Source organism: Carassius gibelio, chromosome B14, assembly GCF_023724105.1.
Source record: "Carassius gibelio isolate Cgi1373 ecotype wild population from Czech Republic chromosome B14, carGib1.2-hapl.c, whole genome shotgun sequence".
Classification (NCBI taxonomy): domain Eukaryota; kingdom Metazoa; phylum Chordata; class Actinopteri; order Cypriniformes; family Cyprinidae; genus Carassius; species Carassius gibelio.
In genome coordinates, this window is record NC_068409.1 from 2,898,906 (window position 1) to 2,916,676 (window position 17,771).

At 39.3% G+C, this 17,771-nt stretch overlaps 1 protein-coding gene across 1 annotated transcript in view; it reads right to left on the minus strand.

Moving 5' to 3' along the window:
* Window positions 1-17,771, minus strand: part of limch1b (LIM and calponin homology domains 1b) — a 224,617-nt gene that overhangs the window by 86,965 nt on the left and 119,881 nt on the right. The window contains exon 5 of the mRNA XM_052573775.1: window positions 531-566. Coding sequence (XP_052429735.1) covers window positions 531-566 — 36 coding nt within the window. The remainder of the gene's footprint in view (window positions 1-530; window positions 567-17,771) is intronic.

Below are 17,771 nucleotides of genomic sequence, written 5' to 3' on the forward strand. Positions count from 1 at the left end.
TAAATAGGTAGGTTGTGCTGCACATAAGCCATGCATCCAAAGAAAGAAGGCCAAAAGTGTAAATGTGCTGGAAGACACTTTGAAACAACCACACAATTGACATTATCTAACAAAGGGTCAAATAAAGACATTGCCATTAAATAAAAATAAACTGTTTAGTTTTAATTTCTTAAATGTATGTACAAATACAAGTATAATTTCATCTTTCAGATGCAAGTGCTTTTGCAAACATACATATCAAAACTCACAAGATTAAGTGTATCTTTACCTTTTTAAATAGCATGTGTGGATAAGTGGTTACATTGTATTAACATCCCACTCAACAAGAAATACCACCAAATGAATAAAAAAATTCCACATCAAAATAATTAATTGTTAGGGTACCAAAACAAAGTGTTCAATGCACAACTTGGCACATGCAGAAATTAGGCTGTGGAGAGAGAGAAAAATAAGCACCCCACAGTTGTTGTTTTTTTTTTTTGTTGCTTTTTTTTTTTTTTTTTACAGCACAGTGTATTAAAGAGACTTACTCTGGATCATCAAACACACTAGATGAGCAGCTAAATCTATAAGATGGAAAGACAAAAGACAACATGGACACTGATGATTAATCTTGCATTGCATTATTCTCCATTCCACAGAACATGAAAGGTTCTAAGTATTGAAAACTACATCCAATTTCAACACACACACTCACACACACACAAAATGAAACAAAATGTCAACAAATCAACATACACATTTACTTTTAAAGTGTGAATAAAGAGTTTTATAATAAAGATAATTTGTCACAGAGACACACACACACACACACACACACACACACACATTTGTTTCTGTGAATTTCCATAGACCTTTTCTATTACTTTTACACTGACCAAACAATATTTCTACCCCCTAACCCAACCCTAAACCTACTCCTTACAGAAAATCTGTTTGCATTGTTACACTTTCAGATAAACATCAAATACTATTTTTAATACATTTTTCCCCCAGGGGGACTGCAGGCAGTCTGCATATGATAGAACAACACATTCATGTAACCTTACATATACCACGTTTGGTCTCTATGAATTCATCTTCTGATGATCTAATTGAGAATGTGTATATGTTTATACCTAAGCAACATAGTAGTGTTCTAAGAACCTTTAGTAGTTTGTGCATCAACACTCTATTGTATTCCATATGCAAATTGCCATGTCCTCAAACAAAGGGTCCAAAAACTCTCGCATATTTCCAACTTCCCCCTTGGAATTTTTGCCTTTCTCATTGGACAAGCCCATCCTGAAATGCTTAAATCTTCTTAGACCTGAACCCTCTGGGGTCTAAGAGTGTTGGGCCCTGGAGAGGTTTTGACATACCCTGAGTTTTTTTATTGTTTTTCAGTTGCTTATAAACATATAGGCTAAATATATAAGGCTAAAGCCTAAAAACAAACTGGGGTACAATAATATGTAAATAGCATATATGTACATTATTGTGTTTGTGACAAAACAACATTTATGTGTGGTTAGTGAAAAACAAAAATGTTGGTAATTTATCACTGAATTTAAGTCACTGAAATAAGGTTATAAAACACATACAGTGCCCTGCATGCATTAGATGTTCTAAATTTCCTGCCACAACTGCCCTATGTTCTGGTTGTGACCTGTCCTGGGTGAGTTTTGGAGGGGAATTTTTAAATCATATAGTCATATGTATAGTATTCAGATTGACCCTGATCCCTTAATGGGCAGTTTTGGTGTTATGCTTGAGGGTACAGAACTCTGTTATAGCCTTCACTACACTACTGGCGAGGCGTTTAAGTTTATTATTTATCTTATGCATTTATTTATCAGTGTGAATAGAAAGCTTTTATTCATTTTCTTTCAGAAATTTGTTATCGTTAAAACAACTTTATTTGTATTATTTTCCTCCATTATGTTTTTATAGACCAGTATTCTCAAAGTGTGTACTTATGTTTCTTATGAAAGTGTTCCTCTTCTTTTGGGAGTCTTTAACTTCTCTGCTCATTTCTTTAAACTGACTTCTCGTATGTTCCCTAATTACTGTCAAGCTTTTCAATTCTAAAGATAATTTATGGATTGTACAAACATGGAACACAGTTTTTCCTTAAATTAAATTTGTTGTGTATGTAGAGGGGAGGGTGTGATGGTTGTTAATGTAATTGTATATGTTAAACCCCAATAAAAAGTATTTACCAAAAAAAAAAAAAAAAAAAGTACAGAACATTTGTTTACAAGACTGTCAAACCTGGATCTTGTAACATAGAAATTTTGCTTCAAATTGAAGTGAAAATTATCTTGTTTACTCACTCACAGAAGACATTAGATTGATAAAAAAATTCTATAAATCTTTAAGTTTCGAAAAGGGCATATGCGAGTAGCAGTGTTGTGGGTAACGCGTTACAAAGTAACGCGTTAGAGTACTCTAATTACTTTTTTCCTGAAATTTGTAACTTGACGCGTTAGTTTCGTGCGTAAGTAATCAGTAACTTCGTTATTTTTTTTTAAAAAAGTAATCCGTTACTTTAAGGAAAGGAAAATCCCGACTGCAGCCTGCTTTTTGTCAGAAAGTAGTCCTAGTTCTACTGTGCCACCTGCGGATGTACAGTATCAGCGGAGCCGAAGCTCTGTGATCGTAAAGTCAATGGTTGTGATGCGTCTGTGCCCTGCGCCTGACCCTGTGTGTGTGTGGGTTTTTTTTTTTTTTTGAACTCCCGGCAAGATAGCAGAGAGGATTGCGTTTGGTTTATGGAAGTACGCACATTATTTTCAATTTGTCAACGAAAAAGAAAAGAACATAACGGTAAAATGCACACTCTGCTTTGGTGAAAAGCTTCTGTCGACCGCCAAAAATTCTACCTCAAATTTAACGCTACGTTTTAATCACTACTTTGAAGAGTAAATGTAAGAGGACTGTGTTAAAGCGAATTTAGGCTTGTGACTGTGAGTGACACTTTAGTAATAATTAGTTCGGCTATTAAGCGATTTGTCATTTGCCTGTGTGGCAGTGAAGGATTTAATTCGGTTTGTTATCATTTTTGTTTGACAGGCAGCTTTTAATTTCTGTTAGATCATTGGCTGGCTGGTTGTTCATAATTTCTAAATGGATTTAAATCTGCAAGCCTGTTTAAGGTTGTGTTTACAAGTAAGCATTCTTGTACTTTGATAACTGCATTATTTAAAGTTAAAGAAAAATCAGGAGTTATCTTGTGGTGCTCATAATATACAGTAGCCTAGGCTACCCGGGCTGGGTGGGTGCGAATTTTGATTAATAATATGTTCTGTGATAATAAATAAATAAAACGCCATGTGGAATAGCCGATTGCTGACTGTCTTTCATTTTATTGTTATCCTGCAGTGTTAATTTAGTCGGATGACTGACGTTATTCATTGTCGGGAGTCACGACTTCTAGGTGCATTTAAAGGGGCCGGGGGCTGTGTCTGTCATGTGTGAGCCGCTGCAAACGGCTTTTAATTTTTGGTAACGCATGAGTACTCTAACGCGTTACTATTATGAATAGGTAACGCTGTATCATAACTGATTACTTTTAATGATGGTAACGTTGTAACCTAACTAACTACTTTCCAAAGTAACTATACCCAACACTGGCGAGTAGGCATGACTGACCACGAAAATCAGTGTGATTTACACCTGAGAAGACAAAGGCCTACATAATGAGCTGCATAATGAGCCTTTCAGTCAGGTGTGTGACCGACGTGACATACAGCCAAGTATGATGACCCATGGAATTCGTGCTCTGCATTTAACCCATTCAAAGAGCATACACACAGCAGTGAACACACACACTGTGAACACACACCTGGACCAGTGGGTAGCCATTTATGCTGTGGTGCCTGTGAACAGTTGGGGTTTCGGTGTCTTGCTCAAGGGCACCTTAGTTGTGGCACTGAGGATGGAGTTTTGAGGATGGAGTTCACTTTGCACACAGACAATTCCTGCCGGCCAGAGACTTGAACTCGCAACCTTTGGATTACGAGTATGAATCTCTAACCATAAGGCCATGACTGAGAGGGAAGAGTTCCAATAAAAAAGGTGAGTACAAAATAAATGTATATTGTGATGAGTTGGGCGGGGCGGAGAGCCATGGGAACGGAGAGAGGCCGGTGGAGTGATTTGTAAATTATATATAGTGTTTTAGTTTTTGTTTGCGCAGTTGTCCGTGAGGGGCTGTCGTGCTGTTTTATGTTTATTTAATTATTAAAGGGGGGGGGGGGGGGGGGTGAAATGCTATTTCATGCATACTGAGTTTTTTACACTGTTAAAGAGTTGAATTCCCATGCTAAACATGGACAAAGTTTCAAAAATTAAGTTGTACGTTTGGAGGAGTATTTCTGTTCCAAAAATACTCCTTCCGGTTTGTCACAAGTTTCGGAAAGTTTTTTTCGAGTATGGCTCTGTGTGACGTTAGATGTAGCGGAATTTCCTTATAAGGGTCCTGAGGGCACTTCTCCCGGAAGTGCGCGTGCTCCCGTATAGCACAGCACTGAGAGCACAACAGACTTCACTGATCAGAGTGAGAGCGTCGTGAAATGTCACAAAAGGAGTGTGTTTTTGGTTGCCAGGGCAAGACAACCCTGCACAGATTACCTAAAGAGAAACAGCATTAAGGGACCAGTGGATGGAGTTTATTTTTTACAGAGCATCAACGGAGTTGTGCAAGTGTTTGTGTTTGTTCCCATGCATTTCGAAGATGCTTGTTTTACAAACAAGGCCCAGTTTGACGACGGATTTGCACATCGTTTATTTCTTAAGGATAATGCAGTCCCAACGAAAAAGGGTCACGATCGTGTGTTGGAACCGCATGCGGTGAGTAAAACGGCTTCAAATATCTCTGTGTTGTTAACTTAGCTGTCGGCGTGTTAGCACATCAAGTAAACAACATGTGATGTTGTCATCAAACTGCACGAGTAAAACTGCTTCAAATATCTCTGTGTTGTTAACTTAGCTATCGGCGCGTAAGCACATCAAGTAAACAACATGCGATGTTGTCATCAAACTGCACTTTCCACATGTACAGCTTAAAAAAAAAAAAAAAAAAAAAAAGACGACAAAGTGGAACTTTCCAAAACCGCTAAGCAAATATATATACAGTTTCAGTACATACCACATAGAGACGCTGTTGTTGCTGCTGCTCTTGTTAAATCTTGTTGATTCTGGATCATAAATATACGCTGAATCTGACTGTTAGCCATGGTTTGTTTTGGTTGGTTTTGTCCTCAAGCTTCCAAACGCTATCAAAGCAAAAGCCTACTGGCGCTCGTGATTCTTTAGCTCCGCCCACACGTCACGCCTACAGACGCTCGTGTTTTACCGGGAAAAATTGGTACAGACTATCTTTCTCTTATGAATATAATAAAACTAAAGACTTTTTGGAGTTATGAAGGATGCAGTACTACTCTATAGGTACTCAAGATTAACAGGATATTGAGTGAAAACGAGCATTTCACCCGCCTTTAAAGTTTCATTTGAATGTTCACCGGTTACCGCGTCCTTCTTCCCATTTTACAAACTCTGTTACACTGGTGCCGAAACCCGGGAGGAAGGAGGGACGCGCTGCCAAAGTTCCCTCGCCGCTGTGGTAAATCCGCGGTGCCATCAAGCAGGGCGAAGCAGTCTGCCACAGTGGACGCTCGAGGCACTGGGCTGGAGTAAGTTGCCGGGTGGACGGACAAACTCGCTGACGGACGGCCAAGATGTGGAGGGACGGCTGCTGTCCGTGAGGGAGCGGAGGAGTCTGCGCCGTTCGCCAGGAGGCCGGAGCCTGTTGCCGTCCCCCATAATGGGGAAGAGCAAGGAACGGGGGACTTTTGTGCTTTCCACCGAGGGCCAAGCATTGCGGAAGATTTCACCCAGCTGGTGGAGGGCCGAATGGCAGTGTGTCTGGGAACCGGAACAATTGTAAAAAAAAAATTCCTCCTCTCTCCCCTCTCTCGTCTCTGTCGCTCCTCATCCTTCCATCTCCTTTTCTCTCACCTCGTCTGTCTGTCCTTACCCCCAGGTACCCATGGCCACCATGAGCGGTTCTCCCTGGAGTAGCCTAAACTGGTTACGAAGAGCTAGAGAAGCGATGGTCCTCGAGGGTTGGTTACCTGAGGGGTTTTCCCAACACTGTAACCCTCAAACCACCCATGATACTGCTGGAAATAGCCCTCACCTGACAGCTGCCAGGATGAGTACTAGATCACAGCAGAGGAAAAGGAGCCTGGCCAGCAGCTCTGAGATGGTCAACTTCCTGCAATGGGAACATGACTCATCTGCAAACACGAACCTCTGTGTGTTTGATGCCCAGACACGAGGCACCGATTGTGACCATCACCCGTCACCAGGTAATGACCGCATCCAGAGACGCACAGGTGAAATGGCATCTTTTAAAAGACAATCCATCATCTTTACAAAGGTGCTCCTGTGTAAGCTCTTTCAGGGAAATTATTTTTAGGTGCTTACAGGAGAAATGGCTGTTTACAGTATGGCAGGGGCTAGGGAAGTCTGAAGTGCTCAACCCACTCGATACAGGAAAGACCTGCGTCTGCCAACCCTAGAAGCTCCCTAGAACTCGTCACACACAAAGCAATTTGGTAGGAGCAGAACGATGTTGTCGCTCGGCTCCAAAGTGAAAAGCTTGTATGCATTGCACCTGCTGCCTTTTTATGCTCATGCAAGATGGCAACTGGATGCAATAATTGCATGCCAATGTGTATTGGATCATTTAGTTTACACTTGAAGTAGATTGGTATCTCTAAGCGAGATCCCAATTCGTGACTGAAAGGGAATAGGGGTTACGTTAGTAAACGAGTATGTTCTTTGTTTTTTTATTGGTTCAATTATTGGTATTTTTTCATTATATATATATACGTGACGTGCTAAGATGGATGAGGCTGAAGCCGCCAGGTTTGCTTCAGAGAATTTTTGAAGCTTCCCAATGGAAACCTCGACAAGATGCACGCCTGTTTCACACATACTCCATCTGCAGTGTGTCTGCAGTAGGTGTGCGTTACGTATGTGGTGCTGAAGCAGCACGGACTCATACTCATTGTGGTTTCACACAGGACACGTTTGGAGTCTGCTACTCGGTATGTAAACTATCGCTGCACTGCTGCAGACGCACCGTTCCTGGAACGCACTGACAGACTGCAATCGTGTGAACGCTGGAACCTGTTAACATGGGTGCGTAAAAAATACGAAACGCATACACACTGCAGACAGAGTATGTGTGAAACAGGCATAAGGTTACTTTGTGATGCATTTTGGAAACAGGTGATGAGCCCCTGGTCTAATGCACCACATGGCTTGAGAAACCCATTCTAAAAGACTTACTTTTAGTCATTATTTTATTTGGGTAGCACAAATATTCTGAATGCCTGTGGAAGAATTTAAATGAGCCTTTTTAATCTAGATTAATCTAGATTAATTCCAAGATTACAGTGAGATTAATCTAGATAAAAAAATAATAATAATCTATGCCCATCTCCAATATATATATATGAATGTATATTCCAGACTTTTCAAGGGCCCTCTCTTCCTTTTGGGCCCTGGTAATCAGTATTGGTTTTTCCCCCAGTCCGACGCCCCTGACTGAGACTTGAGAGTTGTTGAAGCTCTAAGACTGGCAAGATCAGAATCCAAATCTTCAGTACTTATTCTGCTTAATCTGTCTGCTGCTTTTGACACAGTTAACCACCAGATCCTCCTATCAACCCTACTAGCAAAAGGCATCTCAGGAACTTCAATGGTTTGAGTCTTACCTATCAGACAGGTCCTGTATCTCCAAGTATCTTGGAGAGGGGAGGTGTCCAAATCACAACATCTAACTACTGGGGTGCCTCAGGGCTTAGTTCTTGGACCACTTCTCTTCTCTGTCTACATGGCATCATTAGGTTCTGTCATTCAAAAACATGGCTTTTCATACCATTGCTATGCTGATGACACTCAACTCTACCTCTCATTCCATCCTGATGATCCGATGGTAGCTATTCGCATCTCAGCTTGTCTAACAGACATTGCTTGCTGGATGATGGACCATCACCATCAACTCAACCTTGCCAAGACAGAACTGCTTGTGATTCCAGCAAACCCATCGTTTCATCACAATTTCACCATCAAGTTATGCACATCAACCATAACTCCTTCAAAAACAGCTAGAAGCCTTGAAGTTATGATTGATGATCAGCTGACTTTCTCAGACCACATTGCTAAAACTGTCCGATTGCGCAGATTTGCTTCAACATCAAGAAGATCAAGCCCTTTCTTTCGGAACATGCCGCACAACTCCTTGTTCAAGCTCTTGTTCTGTCCAGGCTGGACTTTTGCGATGCCCTCTTGGCAGGTCATCCAGCCAATTCTATCAAACCTTTACAATTAATTCAGAACACCGGCAGCAAGATAAATTTTTAATGAGCCAAAAAGAATACAAGTCACAAGAATACACACGTCAAAAGAATACACCTCTGTTTATCAATTTGCACTGGCTTCCAATAGCTGCTCGCATAAACTCAAGGCATTGATGTTTGCCTACAAAACTACCACTGGCTCTGCACCCATTTACCTAAATTTATTCCTTCAGACTTATGTGCCCTCTTGAAGCTTGCATTCTGCAAGTGAACGTTACTTGATTGTGCCATCCCAAGAAGCACAAAGTCACTTTTACTGACTTTCAAATTAAATGCTCCCTCCTGGTGGAATGACCTCCCCAAGTCAATCCGAGCAGCAGAGTCCTTAGCCATCTTCAAGAATCGGCTAAAAACACATCTCTTCCATCTTTATTTGACCCTCTAACTAATTATATCCTTAAAAAAAACTCTAACTACCTTTCTAATCTTTTTGTATTCTATTTTCTTTTCATTTATTATGCAATTGTATGTTTGTGTGTGTATGTGTAAAGACCTCTGACACTAGCTTGCTCTATTCTTTTTTTTATTCTTTCTGTTTTCTTTTTATATATTACATTATTTAAAATCCCATGCTACGTGTACTGTGTTAACCTAACTGAGACTTGTTATAGCACTTATATATCATTGCTCTTTTTGCTGATTTTAATTGCTTCCACTGTCCTCATCTGTAAGTCGCTTTGGATAAAAGCGTCTGCTAAATGAATAAATGTAAATGTAATATATATATATATATATATATATATATATATATATATATATATATATATATATATATATATATATATTAGTGGTGGGCCGTTATCGGTATCGGCGTTAACGTGCTGCGTTAACGGGAGACTCTTATCGGGCGATAAAAAAATATCGCCGTTAATCTATTCTCAAAGTTGGGTTGAGAGCTGGGTCTATACTAAGCAAGCTATGATGACTTTCACCTTGATATTTTATTCAACCAACTGGCTGAGGCCAGCCTAAAAAGATGCTCAGGACAGTTGACGGGCAACTGCTGCGCATCGTCACGAAAGCTTATCTTTTTCACGTGTTTTTAAGCCTTACCGCTTGTCGATTTAAACATTAAAGCATCCAAACACAAGACGTGGAAAAGCTGAACAAGAGTAGCTGGTTACTCGCGTGCTGTGTTCGGTGCGCACGAGAGAGAGAGCCGCGTATCACGGACAGCGACACTGAACCGAGCTCTCTTCTGCAAAGTTCTCCTCGAAGTCCCTCCTGCACCTGAACGAAAAAATACAAATCGCAGTTTGAACAAACAAAAAGATGTGAAAGAGCCCAATTCAGTACTCGCGGTGCTCTGGTGTTCAGGGCTTGAACGTCGAATTTGCTTATTTTTGCTCTTGTACCGACAAATACATACAAAATATGTCAAATTATCCCCCTTGGAAATTATGCTAGAAAAAACTGTCAGTTATTTCTTAAGTGAAAGTAAACAGTTAAGGAAAAAATTGGATGTGCATTATATTGGATGCGTTCATCGTCTCTTAAAGTGACCGCGCCTAATTATAAAAAAAAATGCAACGCATATGCACTGCAGACGTGCAGAGTATGTGTGAAACAGGCGTAAGGTTGTTTGCACCTTGTGCAATGTGGAAGCCCCTTTTCTAATGCACCACCTAGCTTGATAAACCCCTTCTCAAAGGTTTGTCAATTTTATTTGGGTAACAAACATATTCTGAATGCCTTAGGCGGAAATTCAAATGAGCCATTTTAATCTAGATTAATCTAGATTCATCTAGATTAATTTCAAGATCAGATTGAGATTAATCTAGATTAAAAAAATGAATCTATGCCCACCACTAATATATATATTTAAATGTAAATATATATATATATATATATATATATATATATATATATATATATATATATATATATATATATATATATAATAGGTGGAATTTTTTTTTCAAATTTTTTCCTCCGATTCAGTTGAAGTCTGTGGTAATACCTAATAGGTTCAAGTTGGTAAAAATGTTAAGTAGTGAGTCTGAACACTCTAATACTTAATATGTGATATTTTTATGATGCTACTCATTTTCAATATTTCAATATTTAGTACAGTATTTCATGGAAAAATTATAAATGTTAGTAGATATTATATATAGCTATATTTCTGCATACTTATAAAATATATAAACTATTTTAATATAAATAAATAAAATAACAAATGGCTGATGTCTTTGTTGCCACCACATAACATCCCAAAAGTGTCTGTGGGTTAATGGCTGAAAGAAAAAATTAAAATAAATAAATAAATAAATATATATATATAAGTAAGATGTCAAAGCATTTATTAAACATTTTCTATGGATTGTAGCATTTACCATACAATCCTTCATATGTGTTAAGTTGGTTACCTTTCTGTGTACCTTGTTAAATGGATCAAATAAATGTAAAATACATATTTATGAACAGAAGAGGGCATAAGAGAACAGCCTTGTTACAATTTCATTGTTTATCAAAGCAGGGTATATGTCTAACCCAAGAGTGCAGAGACTCAAATTCACCACTTATTGCACTTATCAAAATGTCAAAAGGCCTCTTAAAGGGGTACATAACATACACAGTTTCACCTAATCTCATGTTAATCTTGAGTACCTATAGAGTAGTACTGCATCCTTCATATATCCAAAATATCTTTAGTTTTATCATATTTATAAAAGAAAAAATACAGCTTTCTGATTCTCTCCGGAAAAAGCCGAGCTCCTGGAGGAGTGCTGTGGGTGGAGCTATAATACTGCTGTTTCGTGTTGTTTTTTCCATTAAAGGGGGGGTGAAATGCTCGTTTTCACTCAATATCCTGTTAATCTTGAGTACCTATAGAGTAGTACTGCATCCTTCATAACTCCAAAAAGTATTTAGTTTTATTATGTTCATAAGAGAAAGATAGTCTGTACCAATTTGTCCCAGAAAAACACGACCCAGAGATATTTTAAGCAGTTTTACTCACCGCCTGCGGTTCCAACACACGATCGTGACCCTTTTTCATTGGGATTGCATCATCCTTAAGAAATAAACAATATTCAAATCCGTCGTCAAACTGGGCCTTGTTTGTAAAACAAGCATCTTCGAAATGCAGGGAACAAACACAAACACTTGCACAACTCGGTTGTTGCTCTGTAAAAATAAACTCCGTCTACTGGTCCCTTAATGCTGTTTTTTCTTTGGTAATCTGTGCAGGGTTGTCTTGCCCTGGCAACCAAAAACACACTCCTTTTGTGACATTTCACGACGCTCTCGCTCTGATCAGTGTGCTCAGCCTCTCAGTGCTCTGCTATATGGGAGCGTGCGCTCTTCCGGCAGATGTGCCCTAAGGACCCATATAAGGAAATTCCGCTCCATCTAACGTCACACAGAGCCATACTCGAAAAAAACATCTTCCGAAACTTGTGGCAAACCGGAAGGAGTATTTTTGGAACAGAAATACTCCTTCAAACGTACAACTTAATTTTTGAAACTTTGTCCATGTTTAGCATGGGAATCCAACTCTTTAACAGTGTAAAAAACTCAGTATGCATGAAATAGCATTTCACCCCCCCTTTAACATATATTCACTTTTGTGCTGATTTCCAACAAAAGACAGAAATCTGATGCAAATGTACTTACATGAATGGGGTCTTTTATCACTGGGACCGCTCCATGTGGATGTGCAAATCCACCTGGGCCTTGTTTATAAAACATTCATCACTGAAATAACCAAAACACACAAAGGCACTTGATACACCGTTGCTGCCCCGGAAAAACAAACTGCATCTACTGTTCGTGCAACGCTGGGTTCTTTTGGAAGCTGAACATGGTAAACTTTTCCTCACATCCAAAAACTCAGTTTTTTAGAGACATTCTTGAACAAATTCTATGCAGCTCTGGCGACGATTTCCCGATGAAGCGCGTTGATGTGCACGGCAGTGGCGGAATGGCAATCGGGACGATCGGGACTGTTCCCGGTCGGCCGGTCGACCGGCCGGCTGGTTGATGGATTTTCATGATCGGCCCATTATAAATTATTCATAACGGCCGTGAGAGTGGCCGGAGCGGGAGCGCGGCGGCAGGCACTGTATTTCTTAGTCATAGTTAACCCCCTGCACACTCATCTCATCTCCCCCGTCATTTTCTTCATACAGAACTTTCATGGTCACAAAAAAAAAAAAAAAAAAAAAAAAAAAACAGAGTATTTACTTCATTTGTTTGTTCTTAAATTAACATACAATGGAGTAAAACCTCCTGGGAATGGGGAATTATTTTATCTATATTATTATTTTATATATATCAGGTCACTCAAAACACAACGTCAAGGAATTTGACGCTCCTTGCAGCTAAGAGAAGCCAGCTTCCATTGAAAATGAATGACTTCCGGTAACTTTGGAAGCTCAAGTCAGCGGCGGTGTGAACGCCTCTCACGTGGCGTTGTCAAGGTAGCAATTTCACTGAATCTAAACACATCAGTCTAACCATAGACCACGTGACCAGTAGCGGTGGCTTTCTTAATATATTTAAAATAATTTTGCAAGGGTTATGACGTTAATAGTATATATTTTGTAGCTTTTTTTTTTTGACCACCGAGGGCCGGTGGTTTACGAAATTTCCCAGTAGATATTTTGGTCCCACTCCACCCCTGGCGCATGGTTTCACTCTCCTCTTGTCAACGTGTGCTCGGGCACACTTTTCTGGGAGAAATGTTCACATAGGGAGTTCCACTCTCGTTTACGTCATTAAATCCACGATTGAAAAAAAAAAAAAAAACCAGCTGAGACTTGCACAAAACCGGAAGTAAGATTTTCGGAACAGAAATTCTCAGTCATTCTTCTATATTATTTAGTAAAACTTTGGCAATGTTTCGCATAGAATCCTTCTCTTTAACAGTGTGAACAGCTCTGAATACATCAAACACCATTGTACTCCCCCTTTAAAAAATAGAAATATAACCATAAAAGAGAGAGCTGGCCAATCTAAAGCTTTTTGTCTTTATACATCTCTGAAGAGAAAAAGTTTTAGCCAATATTTTCCCCACCTTTTCAACTGTGTGCACAATCCAAAACAGAGAGAAACACGGACAAGTATCGGCTACTTTGGGTTTCGGGTGTAGGTTTAAACAGACAAAAACACACCAAAAATGTGTGTAAACACAGGAAGTTATTTTTTTTACAGAATGTTGTGCATTTGGTCTTAAAATGATAAAATAAATGGTACAGGCTCTGATTCAATGTTAATCAAACAAAAGAAAATAAGAAAATAATTCACTGCTCTTCAATGTATAACATTAGTAATAATAGGAATCAATGTCTTCTTAAGTCATACATAAAATCTATGCAGTGTTATATTTTAATGTTCAATTAATTTGTTCAATTTCTGCATAGAAGGTTATTGGCTATTTTTAGTAGCTTTTTGTAAATAGGGACACGCATGGTTTTCCAGGTGAAAATAAATTCATATTTACCAGATAACTGGCTGATACAGCTAGCATTTTACAATAAATAGCAGTGATTCTTGAGATCAGGGATGCTCGTTTTCACTCAATATCCTGTTAATCTTGAGTACCTATAGAGTAGTACTGGATCCTTCATAACTCCAAAACGTCTTTAGTTTTATTATATTCATAAGAGAAAGATAGTCTGTACCGATTTTTCCCTGAAAAATACGACCGGCTGGAGGCGTTTTTTTTTTTTTTTAAGCTGTACATGTGGAAAGTGCAGTTTGATGACAACATCGCATGTTGTTTACTTGATGTGCTTACACGCCGATAGCTAAGTTAACAACACAGAGATATTTGAAGCAGTTTTACTCACCGCATGCGGTTCCAACACACGATCGTGATCCTTTTTTGTTGGGACTGCATTATCCTTAAGAAATAAACGATGTGCAAATCCTGCATCAAACTGGGCCTTATTTGTAAAACAAGCATCTTCAAAATGCAGGGGAACAAACACGAACACTTGCACAACTCCATTGATGCTCTGTAAAAATAAACTCCATCCACTGGTCCCTTAATGCTGTTTCTCTTTTGGTAATCTGTGCAGGGTTGTCTTGCCCTGGCAACCAAAAACACACTCAAAAACAAAAACACAACTGTGACATTTCGCGACGCTCTCGCTCTGATCAGTGAACGTCTGTTGTGCTCTCAGTGCTGTGCTATACGGGAGCGCTCGCTCTTCCGGCAGACGTGCCCTTAGGACCCATTTAAGGAAATTCCGCTCCATCTAACGTCACACAGAGCCATACTCGAAAAAAAACTTACCGAAACTTGTGAAAAACCGGAAGGAGTATTTTTGGAACAGAAATACTCCTTCAAACGTACAACTTAATTTTTTAAACTTTGTCCATGTTTAGCATGGGAATCCAACTCTTTAACAGTGTAAAAAACTCAGTATGCACGAAATAGCATTTCACCCCCCCTTTAATATTACACATTCACTTAACCAGAAGACTAAAAAGGATAATGAAAGCACAACTAAATATTATTCCATGTCATTTTATAAATATTTTTAATTCCAAATGATATTTTATGTGACCAGTGTCTGTAAAAACCCTTGTCCAGGAAGCAGGCGTCAAGTATTTTTAAATTAAATGTTATATTTACTATGTGTAAGTAGTTCAGTTATTAATAAATGAGCATCAAAAGTTATAACTGAAAAACTAATTTTAATATAGTTTTAAGATGATTTAACTTGTGTCCTGGGTATTTTTTAAATAAAATATCAGGAATTATTGAAGGCAGCCAAAACTCTGAGGACCCCTTTTTCACCTCCTTGTTCTTTCAAATGCCATGAGTCCACTCTAGTTCTGGTAAGTCTTTAATTTTCTTTTAATTTTATACCTACTTGTTAATAGTTTGCATGTCACAACCATAGTGTGTCAACACCATAAACAATGTAAAGTAAGATTTGTATGATATTTTCTGTTATAAATACTTAATTTAAGTAAAGTATAAAGGTAACACGAAACTAATGATGAACAAGATGGCTCTTGTGAGAAGCACATGTGTTATGAGAGGAAACATGGTATTTTGTCAACCCCCTTAGATGTCAACACCATCAGGATTTGTGTCTGACGGTGTTGACTCTTTCCAAGACGGTGTTGACAAATGCCATTATGTGCATTATTCCTAATTTTAGTGTAGTTTACTTCAATTATATTACTTAGCAAACATTTGAAATGACTGTTTCTCTGTTTTATGTGTTCAAGTTGAACTTATTGCCATATAGCTTTATGTTTTGAATTGAATCTCATTTTCATAGCCTCTCGAGTACTTGATATGTAATAAGTTGTTGCTTATGATTACCCATAATTTCAAGCTTATGCTTATCCATCAAAAAAGTATATTGACCACATAATGGTATGCATTTCAGGCTAGAATGGCTATCAGTGGAGGAACGGAAGAGAAGGAATAGGGAGTATCAAAAAAGAAGGCGAGAAATAATTTATAGCCAGCCTGAGCTGTAAGAAGAGTTACTGAGAAATGAGAGGGAAAGATGGAAAAATAGGGTGAAGGAGGGCAAAATAAAATAAAAAAAACATTACTGATTTGGTAGAAAGAGAAAAGGTTTAAGAGAAGGTTTTGGAAACAAGCACAGAAAGAGTCAAGAGAGCGCAAGAACAGAGCACAGGAAGGCAAGCATCTAGACACCCCACCACAGAGTCCTTTGGACATCAATTTTGGGGAGCCAAGGAGAAGTAGACAGCTAGTTGCTGGTGAAAGGGAAAGAACCAAAACTAGAAAAAGACACTCCAGAGAGATTAAAGCACTGAAAGACAAACTTGACAAGTTAAAAAAAAAGAGAGGGACAAGCTGAGAAAGCGACTTGAATGTGGAAAATGTTTTAAAAATGAGAAGAAACAGGACTCCCCTCAAACCAAAACAGATATGATGGTTCAAGGGAGCCAACTCAGAAATCCTTTAATCAAAATATCACTGCTCTTCCACCATGCAATGACTGCAGAGCTGAAAAGAAATGCTCCTCGCACCCACAGAAGAGGCAAACTTGCATCCCAGCATCCAAAACTGTCTTTGTCTGGCCAAATTCTCAAGAAGTATCGCCTTATCCACAGGGTTCATGAGTTTGGCCTGACTTACAAAACACTGACAGAAAAAATACCAAAATCCAAACATTAGACTTAGTTACTCATCCTTCTGTGCATTGCATCCATTTCACATTACATCTATGAGAGCGTCAGACCGAAAGACATGTCAGTGTCTGTACCATGAGATTGCAACACTAATGCTTGAGGTCCTGAAGTCATTCAATGCTTTAACAACCAGCAAACTTGAAGAGAGTTTCCAACTTGTATGTTGTTCACCAGCAAATGCATATTGTCTTTTACGTACCTGCACCCGATGTCTGAACAAATGTTCAGTTCTTTCTCCAGAGAAAGGGAAAGCACAAGTGGAGTGGAAGCAGTGGAAGCGTATTGAGGAGCGAACAGAAGATGGAGCTCACTTTCACACCAAACTTGTGAAACACACTGGCACTCTTTCAGAGCTTATGATTCTCTACCAAGACAAACTAAGAAATGAGACAACCACCCATGTCCACTCAATTCATAATCAAACCAAGGAGTACAGGAACATGATTACAAATTGTGATGAAACCACTGTTATTGTTCATGTTGACTTCTCTGAGGCCTGGAAATGTAAATACAACTCAGAAGTACAATCCTGTCACTATGGGCAAAACCTCCCTCATACAGGCATGTTCTACACCAAACATGAAAAGGCAGGATTCTGCACGGCCTCAGAGTCCAAGCGCCAGGATGCTGCAGCCATCTGGACCTATATGGATCAAATCCTGACAGCCATTCATGCAAGATTCCCAAAGATTAACACTGTCCACTTTTGGTCAGCTGGTCAAAGCAAACAGTATAAAAATAAAAAGAACTTTCATCTCCTCTGTGCTGTCCCTCCCCAACTGGGATTCAAGAATGCAACATGGAATTTCTTTCCTACTTCACATGGCAAGGGTGCCCCAGATGGCATTGGGGCAACAGTTAAGAGGTGTGCAGACAGTATTGTGCTGAGAGGTCGGGATATTGTGGATGGCAGAGCATTTTATGAGATGGTGTCCAGCAGCCTAAGTGGTGTCAAGCTACAATACGTTATCAGTGATGATTTTCAGTCCTATGACAATCTTCTCATGCCACCCCTGAAATCCATCCCTGGAACAAGGAAGATTCATCAGGTTGTAGCTAAAGGGAACATCATCCATTGTAGAGACTGTGGCGAGTGGGGCGGGGCCGAGAGGCGTGGGAACGAGGAGTGAGGCCAGGTGTAGTGATTGAAGATGAGCTGCACCTGCGCCCCACCGCCAGTATCGAGTCCCACGTAGGAGATGGAAGGATATAAAACTGGAGCGA